At 54.4% G+C, this 21903-nt stretch overlaps 7 protein-coding genes across 7 annotated transcripts; all 7 read left to right on the plus strand.

The window, feature by feature from the left end:
- Window positions 1-1106: 1106 nt before the first annotated feature.
- On the plus strand, window positions 1107-2324 carry CCMA1212_006249 (uncharacterized protein; the record flags this gene model as incomplete). The annotated part of the gene is made up of 4 exons (XM_073703480.1): window positions 1107-1517; window positions 1620-1655; window positions 1731-2140; window positions 2240-2324. The coding sequence occupies 4 exons, from the start codon at window positions 1107-1109 to the stop codon at window positions 2322-2324; spliced, it is 942 nt and encodes a 313-aa protein (XP_073557684.1).
- A 1702-nt stretch (window positions 2325-4026) lies between these two features.
- Window positions 4027-5295, plus strand: CCMA1212_006250 (Endochitinase 3; the record flags this gene model as incomplete). Its single annotated transcript, XM_073703481.1, has 2 exons — window positions 4027-4531; window positions 4583-5295. The coding sequence occupies 2 exons, from the start codon at window positions 4027-4029 to the stop codon at window positions 5293-5295; spliced, it is 1218 nt and encodes a 405-aa protein (XP_073557918.1).
- A 943-nt stretch (window positions 5296-6238) lies between these two features.
- CCMA1212_006251 (Uncharacterized protein) lies at window positions 6239-7271 on the plus strand (the record flags this gene model as incomplete). The annotated part of the gene is made up of 2 exons (XM_073703482.1): window positions 6239-6712; window positions 6816-7271. Coding segments are annotated over 2 exons (930 nt in total), but the record flags the coding sequence as incomplete, so codon positions are not given.
- Window positions 7272-8129: 858 nt separating this feature from the next.
- Window positions 8130-13070, plus strand: CCMA1212_006252 (uncharacterized protein; the record flags this gene model as incomplete). Its single annotated transcript, XM_073703483.1, has 1 exon — window positions 8130-13070. One exon carries the CDS (start codon window positions 8130-8132, stop codon window positions 13068-13070), a length of 4941 nt encoding a protein of 1646 aa, XP_073557916.1.
- An 843-nt stretch (window positions 13071-13913) lies between these two features.
- Window positions 13914-15557, plus strand: CCMA1212_006253 (uncharacterized protein; the record flags this gene model as incomplete). The annotated part of the gene is made up of 3 exons (XM_073703484.1): window positions 13914-14270; window positions 14326-14574; window positions 14640-15557. The coding sequence occupies 3 exons, from the start codon at window positions 13914-13916 to the stop codon at window positions 15555-15557; spliced, it is 1524 nt and encodes a 507-aa protein (XP_073557915.1).
- Window positions 15558-16154: 597 nt separating this feature from the next.
- CCMA1212_006254 (uncharacterized protein) lies at window positions 16155-16991 on the plus strand (the record flags this gene model as incomplete). Its single annotated transcript, XM_073703485.1, has 1 exon — window positions 16155-16991. The coding sequence occupies one exon, from the start codon at window positions 16155-16157 to the stop codon at window positions 16989-16991; it is 837 nt and encodes a 278-aa protein (XP_073557914.1).
- A 1169-nt stretch (window positions 16992-18160) lies between these two features.
- On the plus strand, window positions 18161-19657 carry CCMA1212_006255 (uncharacterized protein; the record flags this gene model as incomplete). The annotated part of the gene is made up of 3 exons (XM_073703486.1): window positions 18161-18348; window positions 18403-18636; window positions 18691-19657. The coding sequence occupies 3 exons, from the start codon at window positions 18161-18163 to the stop codon at window positions 19655-19657; spliced, it is 1389 nt and encodes a 462-aa protein (XP_073557913.1).
- Window positions 19658-21903: the final 2246 nt, after the last annotated feature.

Consider the following 21903-nt stretch of genomic DNA (forward strand, 5'->3'; position numbering starts at 1 on the left):
AGCTCTTTCCACATGCGCGATGCGTGAGGGGTACTGGATCTCCTGGCTACCTTATGGATTTGCCTCCTCGTCCCTGTCATGTCCTATGTTGAATGACTTGGTTGGGTTTCGTGGTGTTTGAAACTTCATCGAGCCGCCAACATGTGCTTCTAAAGTGGCTATTGATGCCAATGGGGCAACTCTGTGGCTGAAGCCTGCTATATTATTTCAAAGTAGGCATCAGGTCGTCTGAAGCCTCTGCCTGACGTTTCTGCCAAACATGTAGCCCTCATCAGGAACAGGATTGACAAGAAGTTCGTACCTTACCAGACAATTACCTTATGGATGCGTGTGGTTGATAAGGCGGCCGTGTCAGATGAAGTTGCAGAGACATGAGGCCAGGTCTGTAAAAGTACATGGAGTTGAGGAGAGCCCTGTGCCTCTGTTGGGGGAGGAGGATGAGTTGAGTACTCGTGATTCGGTTGGACGGAGCCGATATGAACGAACATGAACTGCGCTCAATCTTGGCTGCATTTTCCCTAGGTCAATGTCGTCTTCTAGCCTGGACATTCGTGATGAAGTAATGGTTCGATGGTTGGCGGTTGAAATTAGTCCGGTCATGGTCTGAGCATGTCGACAGGGCGACTCATTTTGCCTGCATGTGGTCAATGCTGACCTGGAAGCGGAAATAGACGATAGGGCTGCATCGTGTCTGTTGTCTAGCTGGAGACTCTATATGTTAGTATTTGCTGTTGAGTCTCCATGTCAAGTACGTGCATAGGTACCTAGCCATAGTCGAGCACAATGCTGTCGACTTTTCGGGTTCTTCTCTTCTACTTGATGTATTTGTCCTTATACATGCACTCATATTCCTTCAAGAATCATCTTTCTTCATGACATTACTTATTTTTTCCGCCTCATTTGCCGCGAATCTCACCGTTCAATGCCCTACACGTACCTTACGGGAATACAGGGGGCTTACAGCGGATGAACCACTAACCGTACAGGGGCTTCCCTGCGCCTACAGCCACCAATCACAGGCCCGGCCTCGACGTTGCCCGAATCACTTGTAGGCGACCCAGCTTCTCCACCTTGACGGCATCTCGCCATCCTTGCAATTTTACCTCATGGTCAGCTTCGGCCTCAGCCGCACGATCGTTTCGGGCTTGACTCTTGCGGCGCTGCTTCTCGCGATTGCTCTGGCTCTTCTGCCGTCGTTCGCGGGCCTGGACTTGAAGCTGCATCTGACAGAGCCGCAGCCTTACCCGCAGCTACAGCCACAGGCAAAGACACAGACAGACACAAGGACACAGCCAACAAGCGACCTCGAAAGCGACGCCATGGCCTCCTCGCTGCGCCGGGCTGCCCCCGTCGTCTTCCCCGCGCTGAGCCGGCACACGGCCACCGTCATCTTCGTCCACGGCCTGGGCGACACCGGCAACGGCTGGGCGGATGCCGTGCAGCTCTGGCAGAGGAAGCACCGTCTCGACGAGGTCAAGTTTGTGCTGCCGAATGCCCGCGTCATGCCCATTTCAGTGGTGAGTCGATGCTTGAGATGAATCTGCCTGTGCATATCTGCAAAATGCAGGATACCCAGGCATTGATAGGAGTACGATCGACTGATGCTGATTGTCTTATAGAACCAGGGCTTCCCCATGCCCGCCTGGTTTGACATCGTATGACCTTTCCCGTCCATACACTCACCTTCGTCATGTGTGGACCAGTCTGATCTGACGCTGCTCCTGCAACAGAAAGCTCTCGGTGCCTCATCCGGCCAGACGCTTGACGGAAAGTCTCGCGATGAAGATGAGCAGGGCATTCTCGAGTCTCGCGCCTACCTGTACTCTCTCATCCAGCAAGAGGTCTCGGATGGCATCTCCTCTGAGCGCATCGTCCTCGGTGGCTTCTCCCAGGGCGGTGCCATGAGCATCTTTGCTGGTCTGACGGCTCCCTTCAAGCTTGGCGGCATCGTCGGCCTGTCGTCCTGGCTGCTTCTGAGCCACAAGTTCAAGGAGTTCATCCCCGAGTCAAACCCCAACAAGGAGACTCCCATCTTCATGGGACATGGAGACGCCGACCCTCTGGTGCTCTATGAATGGGGAACGGCAACTGAGAAGAAGATCAAGGAGCTTGGCTTCAACGTGAAGCTGACAACATACCCGTGAGCACCCTCAGCCCCCAAGTTGCTTCTTTTCACTTGCAACAGTATCATGCTCTACGCATGGCATGTCGTTGTCGTTCTTGCTGACATAAAGCGCAGGGGCATGCAACACTCGGCTTGTATGGAAGAATTTGATGACGTCGAGGAGTTCCTCGTATCCAGACTGGCATCTGGCAAGGCCTAGTAAGAGCAGCACCCGCCGCATATAGAAGGTGGTGTGTGTTTGAGCTCCAAACCCGCCGCAAAGATGAAGGAGGGGACTGGAATTATGCCGCGGCAACGCGGGCCGAGTGAGCATGAGTGATGCTCACGACGGAGGATTAGAAAAACAAGCAAGCAGGCATTCGTCCACACGTTCAATCCACTCGCCGAACGGTTTCTCTTACGGTTCTCTCCCCTGGCTCACTCTAGCGACCCCACAAAATGCTACTCTGCCCAAGTGAAGATTTGTCCATTGGCTGCGGCCCGCATTGTCCGCCTTGTGTGGCGCGTGCCTGTTTCAACCTCGACGGCCCCAGCTCACGACTCTGGCCTAGCATCGCCTTGATGCCCGCGGTCTCTCTGCAGACGAGTTCATCCGGGTGCAATTTAGCAATCAATTTACATCTGTCAATGACGGAGAAATTCATTCCCACTAATGGCGGACAACTCGCGCGCGATGCGACACAATCGACTCACGGCCCTTGTCCGCCGATCAGATGTAACGCGGTTAAATGAGCTTTTGTTCTCACGCGATGGCACACGAGGTTCTCGACTCTTGCACACAACAGGAAGTTTCTTCACTGGCCCAGATGGATACGACGAGATCACTGGACTCGATCCGGCTGCACCTCGGTGCTGACGACCCCCAACGTGGGCGTTTGCTTCAATCTGCTTGACTTACCTGCCCAATCTGGCCCTGTCCCCAGTCCCCTGTTCCCACCAGCGCCATTGCCGAGGGACCCCAGCCCAGATAAGCGTCTCACAAACGGCAGTGTTTGGATTCACTAACACGGGTCAGGTACGGGACGCTCTCATTCGCCGTTTGGACGCGAGGCTGCCCCGGCATCGCTGCTATCGTCTGTATGTGGTGTGGAAAGTTCCGGGCTAAGGCGGAAGGAAACTCTCTCCGCCCGTGGAGGTGAAGAAGAGTGTTCCTGGCACAAACTCAATTCGACCGGCGCGATTCTGAGCAGTCGACGAGCTATTGGCATCGTACATATCGTGGGCCGGTTTCATCGCATGGTGTGGTGTGTTTTCCGTCCAGGTAAGGCATCTGCGGCTCAACCTCGTCGGCTTTCGCATCGGTGCTTCGCTCGTGAAGCCGTCGCGGCTCATCGCCATGTAACGTTGTCTAACGGTCCTGGAATCATGTTCCTGCATCTCATATCAGATGCGATGGTGGAAGTGGTCCCCCGTCTACACGCTTCTGCCCCCAGGAGGGCATGGTGTCGAGACTTGGTGCGCTAAGAAGCTGTCTGTCCTGGACCATCGCCGTCCGGGTCTCGTCCAGCCTGCCGGAGAAGGCCAAGGCGGCTCTGTGTAAGCCTGACCTGGAGCCACCTTCCGGATTGTCAACTAGGCCAAGTCTTCTCGACTGCCGCATCGGGCGTCTTGTTTGTCTGCTTCGGAGCGCTTACACTGTCAGCTGTTTCACTACTGGGCTGTTGGCGGCTTGATGAGAGACCCTGGGAAAGTTATTTTGATTATCGACAGGAAAGATAAATAGAGATGTTATGGCCGGCTCTCTATTGATGAAGCCAAGTTCTCCTCTGGACTCATCTCATCAGCAGCAGCAGCAGTGAAGTTCTGGTCTATCTTCTCTTCGGCCTCTGTACATACCTTGTGGCCCGTTCCTTTCTTTTTGACTGTACATATACACACAGCACATACACATTCTCTCAACCATGTTCTTCAGCAAAGCACTGGCTGCTGCCGGCCTCTTGGCCACTGCTGCGTTTGCCGCACCCACCATGGAGAAGCGTGCGGCTGGAGGCAAGCTCGTCGTCTACTGGGGTGCCGAGGATGACAGCACAACGCTCGCCAACGTCTGCGCCGACCCTTCGTACGACATTGTCAACCTGGCCTTCCTCAGCCGCTTCTTCGCCGGCGGTGGCTACCCCGAGCTCTCTCTGAGCTCCCTCGGTGGCCCCTCTGCCGCTCAGAGTGCCGCCGGTGCCACCAACCTCCAGGACGGCACTTCCCTCATTCCCGCGATCCAGGCCTGCCAGGCTGCCGGCAAGCTGGTCATCCTCAGCATGGGTGGTGCCGTCGACTACTCGGCCGTCACTCTGACTGGTGATTCCCAGGGCCAGCAGCTTGCCGATACCGTCTGGAACCTGTTCCTGGGTGGTACCGCCAACCCTACTCTCCGTCCCTTTGGCAGCGTCAAGCTGGACGGCGTTGATCTCGGTGAGTGAAGACGGATGACTGGTATCCTGAGTTCAGCTTTTCCTAATACAGCTTTCGTAGACAACGAGACCGGCAACCCCACTGGCTACCTGGCCATGGCCCAGCGCTTCAAGTCCAACTTCGCCAAGGACCCCAGCAAGAAGTATTACCTGACTGCTGCTCCCCAGTGCCCGTTCCCCGACGCCTCGGAGCCCCTCAACGTCTGCCAGCTGGCCGACTACATCTGGGTCCAGTTCTACAACAACGGCAACTGCAACATTGCCCAGTCCGGCTTCAACAGCGCCGTCAAGAACTGGAGCAAGAGCATCGGCAACGCCACTCTCTTCATCGGTGCTCTGGCCAGCGGTGCCGACGGCGACCAGGGCTACGTCTCGGCCAGCAGCCTGCTGTCTGCCTACCAGGGCGTCTCCGCACTCAACCTTCCCAACATTGGCGGTATCATGCTCTGGGAGGCTCAGCTCGCTGTCAAGAACGGCAACTTCCAGAAGACTGTCAAGGCTGGCATCTCTAGCGGCAGCACCACTCCTCCTCCTCCTTCCCCCTCCGGCAGCTGCTCCTGGGCCGGCCACTGCGCCGGTGCTTCTTGCAGCACCGACGACGACTGCTCCGACGACCTCACCTGCAACAGCGGCGTCTGCGGCACCGCTGGCAGCACTCCCGCCCCCACCTGCTCCTGGGAGGGACACTGCCTGGGTGCTTCTTGTGGCAATGACAACGACTGCTCCGACCCTTACTCTTGCAAGAACGGCGTTTGCTCCAACTAAGCTTGGATGAGAGACGAGGCGATGGAGCGATGATGGACAAAAAAGGGTGTCGAGATTTCTTGTATATATATTAAAAAATGTCTCTGGGGCAGGAATGTACAAAGCCCCCTCTGTTGTTTATACATGTAAAATGAGCCAGATATAGCGAACATATTGGATGGATTTTCATCATTGTAAACTCTCCGTTTCATCGCTTCACAGTGAGATTCCTTACATGCTTTGATCTTGGAGCACGAGCCATCCTTGCGGGCGAATAATATGGACGAGACCTTGGCTGAAAATGTTACTTTTGGCTCTTGGGCGTCATCATGTATCCCCAACAAGTGCTTGTCTGGAGCCAATAGACGATCCGGAGAGCTTTAGGTCGCACGGGATGGTTCAGGCATGTAAGCCCTTGTTTGGCCACCCCAAGACGATGATTCGGCCCTGGTGTTAAGCTTTCATCTTTTCCCACGTTTCCCGTATCACTATGCCAAGGTTGTTTGGGCCTTTTTGCCTTTCGGCTGCAAAGGGCGGGATAAATTATGTATGCATGCAATCCGTGAGATTCAGCTTGCCACGCTTCCCCCCCCCCCCCCCCCCCCCCCCCCCCCCCCCCCCCCCCCCCCCCCCCCCNTCCCTCCGCCCCCGCGGAATTCCAGCTCCTCTGATGCGAATAGGCTATCGGTGATGGTGAGAAGTGTGTGAGAACTGCTCGGGTTCCGGACCCACCGTGGCCGGCTGAATGATGCATCTTTGGTGATTCCCCCGCATCTGATGATGGTTGAGGCCGTGGAGTTTTGGATAAGCTTACATGGAGTATGGCTCAAGCAAGGTTATATAGGGGAGAGAGCCCTGCCGTTGCGGCTCCGTCAGATCGAAACGCTTTTCTCATGTTTCTCATCCTACTAACTTACTTATTTCGTGGTCCTTGAGTGACACTCTGTGATACAAACAATGAGCTACCAACGGCCTCTGTCAGGGGGGTGAAACCGGCGCCGACGCACGCCTCGCCGGCACATACTCGTCCTCCCCGCCAACACCACGCATCCAGTCCCTCATCGACGAAGTCACCGCCCACGGCTACGTCGTCATCCGCGACGCCTTTTCACCCTCGAGCGTCGCCGCCGCAAAAGCCGAAGTCGCGCGCCTGAGCGCAGACCCCAAGACGGCCGGGCCGGCGGGCCTAAAGGGGGGACGCAATACCTTTGAAGGGTACCGCACGCGGCGGCTGTACGCGCTGGCGGACAAGTCGCGGGTGTTTGACGAGTTTGCGCTGCACGAGGATGTGCTTGCGCTGAATGATTGGTTCTTGGATCCGGGGTACTTGATTAATACGTTTCAGAGCATTGAGATTTTGCCAGGGGAGAAGGCGCAGACGATGCATTTTGATCATGGGTTTGTTTCGTTGGAGAGGCCGCATAGGGCTCTTGGGACGGTGAGCTTTTCCTTTTTAGATGCCTTGTATGCTGTCGAGGGATTCTGGGGTCAGGGTGGTGAGAGTGATGGGGAGGCCGGAAGGGGCTGACGTGTGGACATAGGGCGTCATGATTGCTCTGGACGACTACACGGCGACCAACGGCGCGACCGTCATCGTCCCGGACTCGCACACCTGGGACTCGCACCGCGTGCCGAAGCCCGAGGAGGCGAAGCCCGTCATCATGCCGGCGGGCAGCGTGCTGTACTTTGTGAGCCTGCTGTGGCACGGGGGCGGGGCGAACAAGAGTGATAGGAGCAGGCTGGCGCTGACGGCGCAGTACTGCCAGCCGTGGATCCGGCCGACGGAGAACTTGATATTGGCGGTGGACTGGGACAAGCTGGACGAGATGCCGCCGCGGCTGGTGGATATGCTGGGATACAAGGTTGGGAATCCTACTTTGGGGTTCGTGGATGGGAAGAGTCCTAGGAGGGTTGTGGAGGGGATTTTAAGGAGGTTAAGGGGGGAGGGGAGGGAAAAGGAGGAGAAGGGGGAGGAAAAGGAGAAGGCGAAGTTGTAGGGTTATGGATCTGGGATATTTGTGTATTGTTGATGGGATCGTATATTGTTAGGATGGCTTTGTATACTGTCAGGGCTCGATTGGGTATGGTAGGGGGAGTATATGGTTTGATTGGGTCATGATACATGATGTGTCTGGGGGTCGGGGACGTCATCACATGAACTTGTGGTGTTGAACATCGTTGCGTTTGCAAGGACATAACTGCTCTCACTGAACAGAATACTGAGAAATTGGTCGCCATGTTCTCCCAGTCTGTAGCTACCTTATGAAGTTTCATCCGTCTGCCATTTGCAGAGAGCAACCTGGTACTATAACAGCTGAATGTCCTTTAACTTGCTTTCGGTTACCGACCCCGAAAAGCTGAGGGGATCTGCAGACAAGGTGCATCAGTCAAGCTTGGCCGTTCAGATTCCAGCCATTTCACCATTACACGGACAGTGACTCACATGCCGGCTTCTGCCTGGCCTCTTCGTATCCTGTGTCTCAAAGTCCCCTGCATCAGCGGCTGAACCTGCCAAGAGCGCCTCTGTTGTCGAATCCTAGATTCATGCTTCCTCTTTGCGGGGTTGCTCTGCAGGGAATCACGCGGCCAACGGAAAAATGGTGGCGGAGTCTGACTCGATAATGTTGACGGAATGTACCAAAGACGCAGTCAGCCTTACGAGGTTGTCGTGACAAAGAATCAACAGATCGCACATCAATAAATATGTGATACTTGCTGATTTCAGATTGAATGATTCATTGGCCGAAATAAGACATGTTGTGAGTGACGATACAAGGACAGAATCCCCGCCTTGGTTCTTTGAAAATCCAGTCCCCTCATCATCCACGAACCTCTTTTGTATCACAGTCCCCAGCATGGCAAACAGCGGCGAGCTCAACCTGAAGCTCCTCCAGAGCGCTACGCCTCGAGAGCAGGCACTCCACCTCCGCCATGTCCTCGACAGCAACCCAGCTGCCATCTCCCCTCTCACTTCTCAGCTCATCTCCCTCGTCGCCGCAGAAACTCTCCCGCCAATTGTCCTCTGTCTATGGCCCTCAGTCGCCAACCAACCCGGGGCCATTGTGGCGGTGATACGTCAGGAGCTCTGCGTCATTGCCCATCATCCAGCCATCAAGCACTTCTATCGCCATCTGCGCAGGGAAAAGACGTTTGCAAAGGCCTGGGAAGCTGCAGGCGGAGCCAAAGGAGTGGCTCAGCTGGCGGCGAAGCTCAGTGTTAATGATGTGCGGCTTCTTCTTGGCCTGTTGGGCGGTACTGCTCGTGCGGAGGGAGCTCGGAAGCAACGACAGCAAGAAATGGAGAAGCTGTTGGAGCTGCTTTGGGGGCAAACCGAGGATGACGAGGAGCGTGTTGCTTTTGATAGTCGTCCGTTGCGGGAGGCCTATGTGAAGCTTCTCCCTGTCTGTGGCCCTGCTTTCAGAGTGGAGTGGGAGGAGAACAAGAAGAGACAGCTCCCGAGGAGTTGTAGTTCGTTTGTTGAGATGGATCACGGGTTCTTTGAGAGGCATTACGATGAGAAGCTGGGGCGCAACGAAATCACCGGCGACGAGTTTCTGATCAAGGTCAAGGCCCTGGTCCTTCATCGCACGGAGTATGGCCTGCAGGTTCTAGAAAGGTTCCTCGGCAGCGAAGATTTGCTTGGGGCCTCTCCTGATACTCTGCTTGAAACTGTTGTTGCTCCGCTGGGAAAGCGGCTCTTGTCAAGGCGAAAGATATCCAGCGACGCCACTCTCTGCTTCTGGAGTCGTGTTATACTGGGCCTCAAAGAGCGCTCGGCATTCCACAGCAGCTTTGTCAAGTCCGAATACTATTATAACAATATGACTACCTGTCTGGTTGAGGTGTGGAATCACTCAGGCGCAAGGGCTGAATACACGGAGCTGCTGGCGACGCTGTTCTCCATTCTCCCAGAAGCGATAGTCAACAGATTTTCTCTGCGAGATTTACTACGGAGCGTTGGCAAGACCCGGAGGTACCAGCTTCTGCGCTTGTTTTTGAAGCACACGGCCGGAAACCGGGTCGACATAGGGGAGCCCACCAGTCTGGAGCATTCAGAGCTTGAGAAGTCTTCGTTCCGTTGGCAGTCTGAAATCTTCTTCCTCTTGCCTGCGGAAGAAGCCTTGCCTTTGTGGGAGAAAGTCCAAAGAGCAGACCGAGATGTTGCGTGGAACAGCATTCCTAACCGGGGGCTGCTTCTTTATCAAAAGCATGACCCTGAACGACGCGAGGTAGCTGATCGTCACGTTGTGCGCGCTCTTTTGCTGAACCAGATCCGGAGCCCGGCCGTTTCCGCATTCTCGTCCGTCGAGCTGGATGCCATGCGGGCTGAGGCTCGTCAAGAAGTTTCCAGGAGGATGAAAAAAGCGACTCAAGGCCGCTCGCCAGAAGATCGATCGCAAGCTGCCCTTTCTGCCTTGGCCCTCTGCGTGGCCATTGGGGATCTGGAACTCTATGCAGAGACGCTCCGCTGGGCCCGACGGTTCAACAGGGATCCTTTAACGGTCAAGGAACTGTATAATCGACAAAGCCTAATGACTAGGGAAGGAGAGGACCTTTTGGCTGTGCTGCATGAGAAGATGAGGGATGATGTATTGACCGTTTCCGTGGACGAGCTCACCGAGAGGATACACTCCGCCAACGCCGTTTTGACGATCTTATATGAGACTGCGGGTATGGGAGTGAACGAGCCTAGTTTCTACTTCAGGGACTGGCAATACACGTTTGAATTGATTCAACGTGTTGTTTGTCTACGCCTCAACTGGGTCAATGACTTCCAAGATCGGACCAAGATGTCGGATGAGTCGTTATATGAAGCCGTGTGGGGGCCAACGTCTGCCATGCTGGAGAAGATGCTGCCTGAGCTTCTCGGTCCCGTTGGCGAGCGGTTTGAACCTCTAACACCCTATGTCACCTTGTCTACCTTGAGCGTTACGGAGCCTTCGAAACTACGCGGGCATACCGTCAGGTTCCTCAACCAGCTGGCCGAGTTTCAGAACGCGCTTTGGGCAGAGGTTCGTCGGCGGGAAACTCCGGCCTTGGTCACGGCGGACGACATCTGGCCCAAGGGGGCCACTCTCCAGCAGTTGTCCAGCTATTTCGGTGAGGCTCTGGCGTATCTCCCCCATGCGCAGGCACGAGTTGAGACGGTTGTCTTCATGAACCCTCTCAAGGCTCTGCAGCCTATCGAAGTCGACAGGGAAACCCAGATGGCCATTGGGAGCTTTGTGGACAGCTGGCCCAAGGCTCTACATCTGTATATCCAGATGCCGGGCGAGGAGCGCAAAGAGCGCATCCTAAGAGCCTGGCAGCAGGCCACCCTCGCCTTCAGCAAGGATCGCATGTCTCCAGAAGAGGCCGAGAGGTTTTGGTGGCCTAAATTCCGGGGCGTCGGGGTAAAGAAAAGTGAAGTTGGGGTTGCTGAGGACGGGGATCAACGGCCTCAACCGTCTCTTCCTGACGCAGACCAGGATGAGGGCATGCAGCCCCTTGAATGGAATCCTGACCCTGAATACGACCGGATATCGCAGCCGGAAAGGACCAAGGGCCTTACACCGACCCTTCTGGATGTTTTGCTGAGTCGGCCGACTGGAGAGAGCCCGGACAGGTTTACCAAGGCACAGAGCTCAATATTTGAGCACGTCGACGCCAAGATTCCTGGAAAGCCTAGCCCTTGTTCTTTCTGGTCTTCCTTCTTTGCATCAACAACACCGCTTAGCGGAAGGAGTGCAGATGCGTATGCGGCAGCGGCAATTTTGGCTGTGAACATGAAGGACGGCTCCAACTTGTCGTTGCTGAAGACGCCGGTTCCCAACGCGGAGGCAGTGCGTATTCCAGCTGTGTACCTTGATCAGGAGTTCTTGGAGAGAGAGGCCGACCGAAACTTGGGCTACCAGACTCTCAATGTGTTGGATGGGTTGAAACGCTATACACCAACGGGACTCCTCGTTCAGTTGGCTGAATCGGTCTTTGAGAGCATCAAGAGAAAGCCCGAAACAGAAAAGCCGTACTTTGCTTTCGTCAGCATCGTCGACCTCATCTTGGATGGAAAAGATCCCTCGTTGGCGACCCCCCTGATACAGCGGTTTATCCTGGAGAATCCGGATGCGAGCTCGTGGCATCGGCCGGTTCTCAATCCGGGAAGTCTCGAGAAGCTTCCTCCGGCTGTTGCAAAGAGGTTCTTCGAGAGCTTCACGGACGCCATCTTGGATAAACTACAAGAACAGGCGGAGCGACGAGCGGACAAGGACAAGGAGGCTGCAGATGAAGCGGCGGCAAGCAAGGCGCCGCTTGTCAAGATTACTACGGTCAAGATGCTGGCGCAGCTGCTAAGGGAGTCTCCTGTTATCGATCAGAGTCTGGCGGTGGACCTCAATATCAGGATTCTGAAGAGGGCGAGCCATGTGGACATTCGGACGGCTTCTGTCAAGGGGCTGACGGGGGCGGTTACGAATAGTGCTACCAGCTCGGTGGTGAAGAAGCGGATATTTGATGCGCTTCGCGAATATGCTGTGCCCATTGCGTCTTCCATCAACGAGTCACGGCCTTTTACGGACTGGGATGCGTTGACGCCTGACAGTGATCTTCCCGAGATATGTGAAGAAGCGGCCGGGACTCACACGGTCCCTCCTATCATGGAGCTCATCCTGGATGTGGGCCGCGGGATGGATTGGAAGTCAGATGAAGGTCGAGCGTTGAAGGAAGTTATTTATATCATGCTGGATGCCTCGGCGGAAACCAACAAACGATGGATGAATCTGTTCCTGAAGGAGAATGGCTTCAGTCTGCCTGACGGTACTCAGCTTCCCGCGATCCCCCTATTTCCGACTTCACTGGAGAATCTTCTATCGATCATGCAGTCGGAGACTTCGGTCAGATACGCAAATCTGGCAATGGAGTATCTCTTGCTGCGGACGAATCCTCCGGAGTGGCTGACTGCTATTACTCAGGCCGTGAGGGACAACAAGGAGCTTGCATATACCAACTCGGGCAAACATTGGTCGCAGATGTGGAACAGCGATGGCGATATGCTCATGAAGCGATTGTTGTGGACAACCTGCTCGTACCTCAAGACCGTGGAGAGGGGAATGGAGCGCGGTGAGATTACAAAGAGTGGAGGGTATCAGTCAGTGGACTCGTATCTCTTCGACATTGCAGACGGTGTTCTCATGCAGGGGCAATTAGCCAAGTTCGATGCGTTCATGGATGATACCTCCAACCTCGATCGCGACATGCCAGTCTGGGGTAGGATTGTGGAAAGGATCAACGAGTTGAGGACGCCTGCGTGGCAGGCTGATCCGAATCGAAAGCCGGCGGTTCTTCCTGATACGCTGGGACTGAAGATTCGGATGCTGAATTTGCCTCGATCGAGCCCTTCTACTTCGGAAAAAGCAAGGGATGTCGCTGTGAGATGTGCAGAGGGAGCGGTGAAGCTGCTTGAGGAGATGGCGGCTGATCAGAGACCTTATTATCGAAGCTTTGGCACGCTGCAGAAGGAGTTGGAAGCCATTGAGCCCAAGGCGGAGTTGGGCATTGCAATTGCGGCGACGCCTGCGCTGGACGATGCGAGTGTTGTCACATTGGTGGACTATCTTCGCGTCGAGCTGGCGGCGGGATTGTTGGACAAAAGTCATATCTTTAGGACGGGGCTGGGGAAGCCTCATGAGGAGGATGTTGTTAAGAGGGCGACGGAGGTGGTGATGAAGATGAGTGAGAGTGTTGTGGAGGAGTTTCGGATGCTGGCGGCGCCATTGAGGATGAATATCGAGAATACGGATGGGTGGGATTGGTGGTCTTGAGGTTGTGAAGCTGATGGAATCAGGCTTTCTTCATGATGGTCTTTTCTGACGTGCTTGATTTGACAACCATAACATCGGCATGATCCAACCTACATCCATCACACATTTTCATTCCATGTCTATGATATAGAGATCTAGCACCACACCTCAGGCCAATTTGAGCAGCTGACAGCAAGAAAACACAGATAATCAATGTAAACCAAAAGCCAAAGTGCTCCGTCCACAGACTCATGATTGACACTCATCGCCTCTCCCAAGACAAGCCCGACTAGGACCGGCCCGAGGCGGGTTTCCAGCATATGACGTTGGAAGAGCTAGGCAGGCTATCTGAGTAATATGGACCCTGTCGTCCTCAGCTTAGCGGCTTCCCCGAAACCGGTTATTGGCTTTGTTGTCTGAGACTTTGTATGCAAGGGAGTTCGTGGGTGAACCTGGTCGGGGTGATGGGTATTGGCTGATGTGGGCATGGGATGGCGTCTGGGATCGGGGAAGATGCGCTTGGCGTTCGTTAGTCTGGGAGGGGGGAATGTCTGTGATGGTGTCGATATAGTATGGAACAGGGGTTGGCAGTTTGTCTTTGGGGATGAGATGATCGGCGGGGAGGCAAGCTGAAGTATTGCGCCTCGACAGGGGGGAATGGTGATGTGGGAGGGATCTGGGGTTTGGGGGGATATACCGGGGTTCACGGGGTGGGATTGCTTGCTGTGGTTGCATCGCATGGATCATGGAACATCTTGTTTGCATGAGAAGAGGGATATTTAAGTTGTAGTATGTTTTGGATGCTCTAATCCTCGCCATAACTTCGATTGTCAACTCGCTTCAATACCCAATAGATTATTCGAAATGGAGAAACCTTCTCTTGCAGAAACCTTTACGCAGGTCCATCTCAGCCGCGGGCTCAACGGATACGAAAACGTATCAGCCGTAAAGGCGGACGAAGCTTTGTACAAACAGGAGCACGAGTCGATCAAGGCCAAGCTCACGCGCCTCTGCCAGCCTTTCCTATGGCCAAAGGGATCGTACAGCACGTATTGCCCTCGTCCGATTCTCGTCCACGAGAAGCACAAGGAGCGTCTGCAGGAGCTGAATGATGCGCTGGTTGCCTCAATCACGGATATCGTGGATCGATGGTGGTTTGACGCTGCGGCGGATTTTCCGGGGAGGATGCCGCTTGGGGAGAAGGAGGAGGAGCTTTTGAAGGTATGTTTGGATGTGTTGCCGTGGTATTGATTGAATGAGGCTGATGTGGGCATAGTATGTTGAGTTGCAGTCAGTTATTGGGACGTTGCCTCCTTATGCGGCTTGCAGAGGCTCCTGGAGACCTGATTTCTTGGTCGAAGAAGTCGAGAGCGAAGACGGCAGCGTGATTGAGAACTTTCGGATTACGGAGATTAACGCTCGTTTTTCGTTTAATGGGTTTATGCATGCCACGTATGGGCAGCTGGCCCTGGAGGAGGCGGGCATGAAGACATGTGGACTTGTCAGTGCCACGGAGCCAAAGGAGGTATGTACAGTCTCCAGTCCATTGATCGTTCCACTGTTCAGTTTCTAACTCGGACTGTATGGTAGCTTATTGACGGATTGTTTACTCTCTTCCGGCGAGATCGTCCTATCCATCTGCTCAAAGGCGAAGAAGCTGGGATTGACATCCACATGTTTGTCGATGCTGCAAGACGCCGTCTGGGCTATGCTCCGCGAATAGTTGATCTCGCGGACCTGAGACTGGTAACTGACCCCAGAAGCAAATCTGGTTATACGCTCTGTGCCGTCTTCAGGAAGCCCGAGCGCGGTGCTGCCATTCCAGATGTATCTTCGCTGTTCTTCACGAGTGAGGGAGAGCTTGTCGAGGAGGTTTACCAGGTCGGGCTCGAGCTGCATCAGCGGGAGTTGCTGGCCATGACGCCCGAGATGCTGCGGGAGATTAGTCTGCGCTGCTTCAACGACATGAGAACCATCCTCTTAGTTCACGACAAGCGAATGCTAGGCATCGTCAAGCAGGAACTGCAGAAGCAAGTCGCCCTCAACGTCATCACCGAGAGGCAGGCCACGATTCTCGGCAGGGGCATCGCAGACACGCTCCTCCCAGGTTCATTAGAGCTAAACGGCCTCATGATCCGCTCAGAGGCGCACCCACACCTCCGCAGCGAGTTCCTCCTGAAGCCGATCCGCAGCGGCAAGGGCGACGGCATCGTCTTCGGGGAGGACCTCAGCGGCGAGGAGTGGTTGGCTGCGCTGCGGCGCCAGACGGACCCGGGGCTGGGGCTGGAGGGGAGCTGCGTCGTACAGCGGCGGATCGTGCCCCGTCTGTATGACGTGGTGTTGAGGGCAAAGGGGGAGAAGATGAGGTGCCCCCTTATTGGAACGTATCATGTCGTGCATGGGGAGTTGCTGGGATTGGGGATTTGGAGGAGTAGTAATGATCGGATCTGTGCTGTTAGTCATGGGGGAGCTTGGCTCTGCTCGGTGATGCGCAGGGACGGGGTGTGAGCTGGGGGTATATCTCGGAGGTCTACTCAGCTTGGGAGAGGTAGAGAAGGAGGAACAGTACTAGTAGTAGCAGCAGCATTCTTATCACATGTGTATCGTGCTCGTACCGTATGTCCAGGAGAGACCCGGTAGTCGCAAGTGGTGGCGGTTGTCCCGAAATGAAATCATATGTGTGCGTGAACTGGACCGGGGGGGGGAGAAACAGGATGTTACCCGTACGGAGAGACTTCATGTGCTGTGGCCAGCTGAAGGTGACACCATGGCCATGATAAATAACCCCTTTCAATCGGTATGAGGATGCATCACACCTGGGAGTTGCATCCATCCACAACCTATCGTACAGAATAGAAGACGGTGTCAATACTCATCTTCTGATCCACAACCACTCATCTCCCATCGCAGTACCGCCGATTATTGCTCGTTATCAAGCACTCGCACATCATGTATCGCCGTGCTGCATCAAATCATTTTACAACAGTCCACCGTACACTCGTACGTGGTGCTGCTCGCCATCGACAGCAATACCCCCGTCACTCCCGGGCTGCCGCCGCCCACACAAGTCCTACTCCAACAAACACATCGGCCCAGATCTCGCAGATGGTCCCCCGCCTGGAGGCCCCCAACCTCAGCTGCGCCCAGGAGCCCGGTCACGTCCGCGTCGTGTCGGAGACGCTGGCCCAGCGCGGCATCCTCAAGGTCAGCCTCGGCTTTGCGGACCCCGAGAGCCGCTACCTCGAGCAGCTGCTCCGGAGCCTGCACCAGCACCACGGCCACCAGCTGCCCATCTCGCACAGCGCGACCCGCGGCTGGTTCTGGGACGTGCTGCCGTCGGCGACGAGCTTCCAGACGGCCAACTGCCAGGCGCGCTCCGAGACAATGGACGACTTCCCCTGGCACACGGACTGCAGCTACGAGGACCCCCCGCCGCGCTACTTTGCCCTGCAGGTGCTCCAGCCGGACCGCTGCGGTGGCGGGACGCTGTCCGTCATGAACGTCGAGCGGCTGAGCGAGCGGCTGTCGCCCGAGGCGAGGGCGTCGCTGGCCAGGCCCGAGTTCCAGATCCGCACGCCGCCCGAGTTTGTCAAGCAGCCCGGCCAGAGGGACATCGTGGCGAGCATCCTGCTGGCCGACGGCGAGGGCCGGCTGACGAGGATGCGCTTCCGGGAGGATCTCCTGACGCCCCTGAGCGAGCGGGCGGCTGCGGCTCTGGGGGAGCTGAGGCGGGTGCTGCTGCAGGGAGCGGAAGCGAGAGGGAGCCACCGCTCGATGGTGAGGCTGGATCTGACGCCTGAGGTGCTGCCCGAGGGGTCCATCATCATGATTGACAATCGCCGGTGGCTGCATGCGCGGAACCACGTCAGAGATCCGGAGAGGCACCTGCGTCGGGTGAGGTGGGATGCTGTGCCTTTTGGTGGCGTGGGTACAAAGGAGTAAGACGGGAGAGACATGGACGCGGATAGAGGCGGAGATGGGAGCCGGAGAGGGTCAAGGGGGGGCGTCGGAAGAGAAGTGTTTGGTTTGAGACATGGCATGAGCCGAGGAGTCGTACTCGGACTTGTCGCTTGTACTTGTTTGAAGCAACTATGTAATTGTAATACTACTGTAGTATAGCCGGGTTATTTTTTTTCGGTGGCTTCGATAGTCTCAGGTTCTATTGGAACTGCGGTGAAGCAATCGGAGATACTGGGAGATTGAACATGCGGAGAAGATGTAACCCCAGGGCATAATCTTGTTTGAAGCTTGACAGCACCATCGCGATGCAGATCGATGGACATTACATGGTAGCACAGCTCGTACAAGTACGTACAAGGAGCCTGACGAATAAGAGCGCGGGAAACGACCCGATTCAAAGACATTTTCATACAAGGCCTGGGAAGTGGCTGGGCTGAACGGAGCTGAATCCTGCTTTGCTGCAGGGCAGGGATCTTTGCCGAACAAATCGCGGTTCGGCATCAAGGGTGATGCCTGTCGGCTGGCATCTTTCCTTGACGTATCACACCGAGAGACGTCGTATTTCGTAGGCATGTACAGTAGTATTAGTGGCGGTCAAAATTGAGACATTGTCTTTCATACGCCCGATGCTCTCTCGTCCGTTTGAGACATGGTGATATTTCCCATTAGCCATCAAAAGTGTGCTCTTATTGTTTCCACGAACGGTCCCTGACGTGGTACTCCTTTCACAAAGTTCATTCAGGTGTAGACGAGGTCTCTCCCATTTCCCGCCCTTGCTTGCTTTTTCCTCTCTTCGATTAAGCGCTGCAAGGGAAATGACAAGGTGCTTTTATATGCATGTCTCAGCGTGAGACTAGAGTTACGGACGTGGCTCATCTTGGATTACTGAATCCACGGGAAAAAGAAACCATCTTGGACATTACGAACTTGAACTTTGGGTTCGACTAATAGACACTGCATCTCCTTGATGTGGAAAAGGTTTGGTGATGAATACAGTGAGTTCTCGCACAGTATCATTGTGTTAATGTGAGATCGCTTTGATATCGTATTTCTTTACCGTAAATGTAGAGCTGCCTTTCGTTCAAGCTTGGCTTCACTCAACAGACATCGATCATAGGAAACGGTTGCATCAACCAGAACTGCATCTCATCATGGCGTTTGAGCCTTACCAATTGAGCGAGGTGTTGGCCATTGCTACAGTCCATCCTTTCTATGTAGAGGAGATTCAATATCCTCCCTCCCAAGAAACCGTTCAGGTGCTGAGAGAAGAGGCAAAGAAGGAGAAACGTGCAGCAAATGATGACTTGACTTCGCGGCCCATCATCTGGAAGAAGGACCTGTAAGTGCAACCGAACCCGGTCCCAAGCTGGTTGATTCCTCTAACACGAGTCAGCTACAACACCATTCAGCGCCTCGTCAACGATACTGATCCTGCAAATACATATCGTCAGAGCGTATACGCGAGCATCACCGGCGGAGGCTTTGGTTCAAAGCCGCTCTTCTTCGGGACGGATGTGCACGAGAACCGCAAGCATAGAGCGCACTTCGGGCAGTTTCTCAGGACGATTGGGGTCCTCGAACCCGGAGATTGGGCGCTGACGACTCATTGCGCGGGCGAGCTTTACAGGTAACTTCTCGAGACTGACAGCACAAGAGAGCAGATACTGACCCTGATACGCAGATCGTTGGATCTCATGCTGGAAATCATGGAGAATGCCGGAGCGTCGGTTCTCAGCGCCGGCAACTTCATGCCTCCTCACGAAGTTGCCAAACTGCTGGCCAAATACCACATCAACGTCTTTGCTGGAGACAGCGGGCAGGTCGTCCAGATGGTGCATCACATCTCGACTCTCACCGAAGAGGAGCGTGCCCTCATCAAGCTCAACAAGATAATTTACACCTCGGAAGTGCTCACGTCCGCGCAGAGAGCACACATCAAGGAGACGCTCAAGTCCGTCAAGATCTACTCCATCTTGGGCAGTGCAGAGGCCGGCCCGTGGGCGGCAAGCAGTCCTGATATCACCGGACGAGTGAGCACGACGAGTGAAGAGGACCTCATTTTCGATACGAGGGCTATGCTGCTCGAGGTGTTTCCGTCGTCGCTTGCTCCGGGCGACGAGGATATCGAGCCGTTGCCTGAAGGAGAGTCGGGTATGGTTGTGCAGACGTCGCTCTCGCGTTTGCGCAATCCGCTTGTAAGATATGTTACTGGCGATATCGGATCGGTTCATCCTCTGCCTGAGTCTTCTCGGGACAAGATTCCCGCAGTGGACTGGCCGTATCTGCGCATTCTTCGGCTTCAAGGCCGTGACAGACGAGTGAGCTTTGACTGGGACGGAGAGTACATCCAGTTTGAGGACATGGCTGCCTTGCTGAACAATGAAGAGTGCGGTGTCTTGCAGTGGCAGATCATCTTGGATAAGCTGGAGCCTTCGCTGGAGTCGTGTCTAGAGATTCGGCTGATGTGCTCGCCGAGGACGTCGCGGGTGCTTTCGCAGGAGGCGCTGCTTGCTCGGATTAAGGGGTTTTTGCATGTCATTTCGACTAATGAGTATCGCTTTAAGATGACTTTTGTTGACGAGCTTGATGGATTTGTGAGGAGCAGCACTGGGCGGAAGGTCATCAAGTTTGTTAATAGGTACAATTAGTTGTCCATGGCTTGATCCAGATGTTATTTTGTGTGTACTGGATTTGAACGGTATAGATAGATGTGATGCAATGTTACGATACTTGAAGGTTGGAGGGAATTGATCGAATAATTGCATATTTCATCCCGTAGAATACTGCTTGTCATTTCTTTATCTCAAACAACCAGAGGATTCACTTGAATCTCGCCCAAATAATAGTTTGCCGACAGCTGAATAACAAGGGGTTTTCTCACGCTTCGCCAGTCGAACAACTTCTGCTAGAGGAGGCTTAGAAGACGCCGTGGTACTGAAGCCCTGGAGATGGCTGAGGATTTCGTGCAGCATCTCCTCGGGAAGGTCGAGGATATGAAGAGGCCGGACGAGGGGCCGCGAGAGGGCCATCGCATGGGCTCTCAAAGCGGCGCGTTGGATATCCATCTGCTGTAGCTGTATGGCCTGAGACTGAGGCGACGGGAAAGGGTCAACATTTTCCTGTTTGCATCTTTAATCGCGGCCATCTTTCTGCACATTCCGGATCTTTACATGGGGCGATGAGCTGTCCCAGATTGTCGAGGTGACGCAGTTCATCGTATGTGTTCTGGAGGTTGAGCAAACTGGGATCGGGCCTTTGTGCCGAAGAGGCATGGTCCGAGGTGATTTCGGCGGTCGGCATGGACAGGGTAGAGTTGTTATAGTCAGCGATGTAATGGGTCATCAATATTCAAAACCTCAGAGCTTTTACGATCAAAAACACGGCCAATGACCCATCAACCGAGGGGGTTGCTGTTGGTGAGATGGACTATCTTCACTTTTGACGTGCAAGCGCTGTGTACCAGCTTGCGAACCCACCGTGCCAATAAAGGGCTTCTCTGGTGGGATACGGGGCAGTCATCAGAGGACATCAAGATCATGAGCAAGGATCCGACAGAGGCGCTGATGGCTCACTGTTTCATGGCCTTTGGCATGGCAGAGGCATTTTGTCATGCCTTCAACCCCTCGGCTGCCTCTACACTGTAGCTGAATGGATGGGTCTCTCAATTAGTCTAAAGTCGCTATGATCAAGGTCAAGAGCATATTGTTTGAGATCGCTTCTCCTTCGACATACATTGTCGGGGCAGTCACTTTAAGAGTGGAAGAGCAATACGCAGCTGTTCACTAGCAGTGATTGAAGAGGCCATTCGGAAAGAAGAATCTCGCAGTTCCTACATTGTTTGAGATCAAACAACAGCAGATATTATATCGATGGCGGGGTGCGGGGGCCACAATCAAGGTGAGATACCCTATAATACAAAATACACGCATGGGATATCTTGGCCAGCTGTCCTTCACACCCTTCCGATTTGAGGGTTGATCTGTCTTTAGAGCTTGTAGTTCTTCTTCCTGCTGTTTGACAGAAACTAGGAAGTTCGGGCAAAATGAGCATCTGGATGAGAACTGAAGCAGGTTTGTTTAGTTGAGCTCTGAAGATCCGTGCCACTCTGCTTCTGGTATTCTTAAAGAAGCCTTTGACAATTGGCCTCTAGATACAATAGCCGTTCGGTTATCGACAACTCGTGCCGCTTTCCGCTTCTCTCTTGTGCTTCGTTGCGAGGCCTATTATGGCGGGCTCGTCCACCATTTGCCACGATGCGGCGCGTGGCAGGCATTACCTGCGTCAGCTCTTTGCTATTCTGTTACATTCTTGGTGAGAATAGGGAGATTAGTTCGTCGGAAACATGCTGGTTGGCTGAAAAGGCTCGAATGGGCTCGAATGGTTTTCGAAAGGGATTTCGAAAGGAAAACTCGAATGGAGGGACTCGAATAAACTTCCTCACTAATGTAGCTCGAAGCTCGAATGGCGTGAATCTCACAGCCACAGCTCGAATGAACCTCGAATGGCTATCCCTATTTCGTCAGCACTGCAACGCTACTCGTCTCGACCCCTGGCGCTTTAGCATGGCATCGTCCAGGCAAGGATTCTTCGCCTCGCCATAGCTAGCGGGTTTCGGTTTAGTCCTGTTCTAATCGGCAGCTAAACATAGATGCCCGCCTCCTGAGCGAATGGGGGAGCTCGCAACAGGTTGGCGGATTTGCGGCGTGGGTCTTCAAGGCTGAGATGGACTGTCAGAGCGTTGAAGAGGCTCTACGGAGGATGAAGGATGGCAGTTGTTTCTGGTTGATGGAGTTGACGATATAAAGGGGGAGGGTTGGCCAGAGTATCGAGTGTCTGTCTTTCCCCTAGTATAACGACCAACATCGTCTCAAGCAGTCAGTCTACAGCTAAAGCT

Source organism: Trichoderma ghanense (genome assembly GCF_004382785.1).
Source record: "Trichoderma ghanense strain CCMA-1212 chromosome Unknown scaffold_7, whole genome shotgun sequence".
In the NCBI taxonomy this organism is placed as follows: Eukaryota; Fungi; Ascomycota; class Sordariomycetes; order Hypocreales; family Hypocreaceae; genus Trichoderma; species Trichoderma ghanense.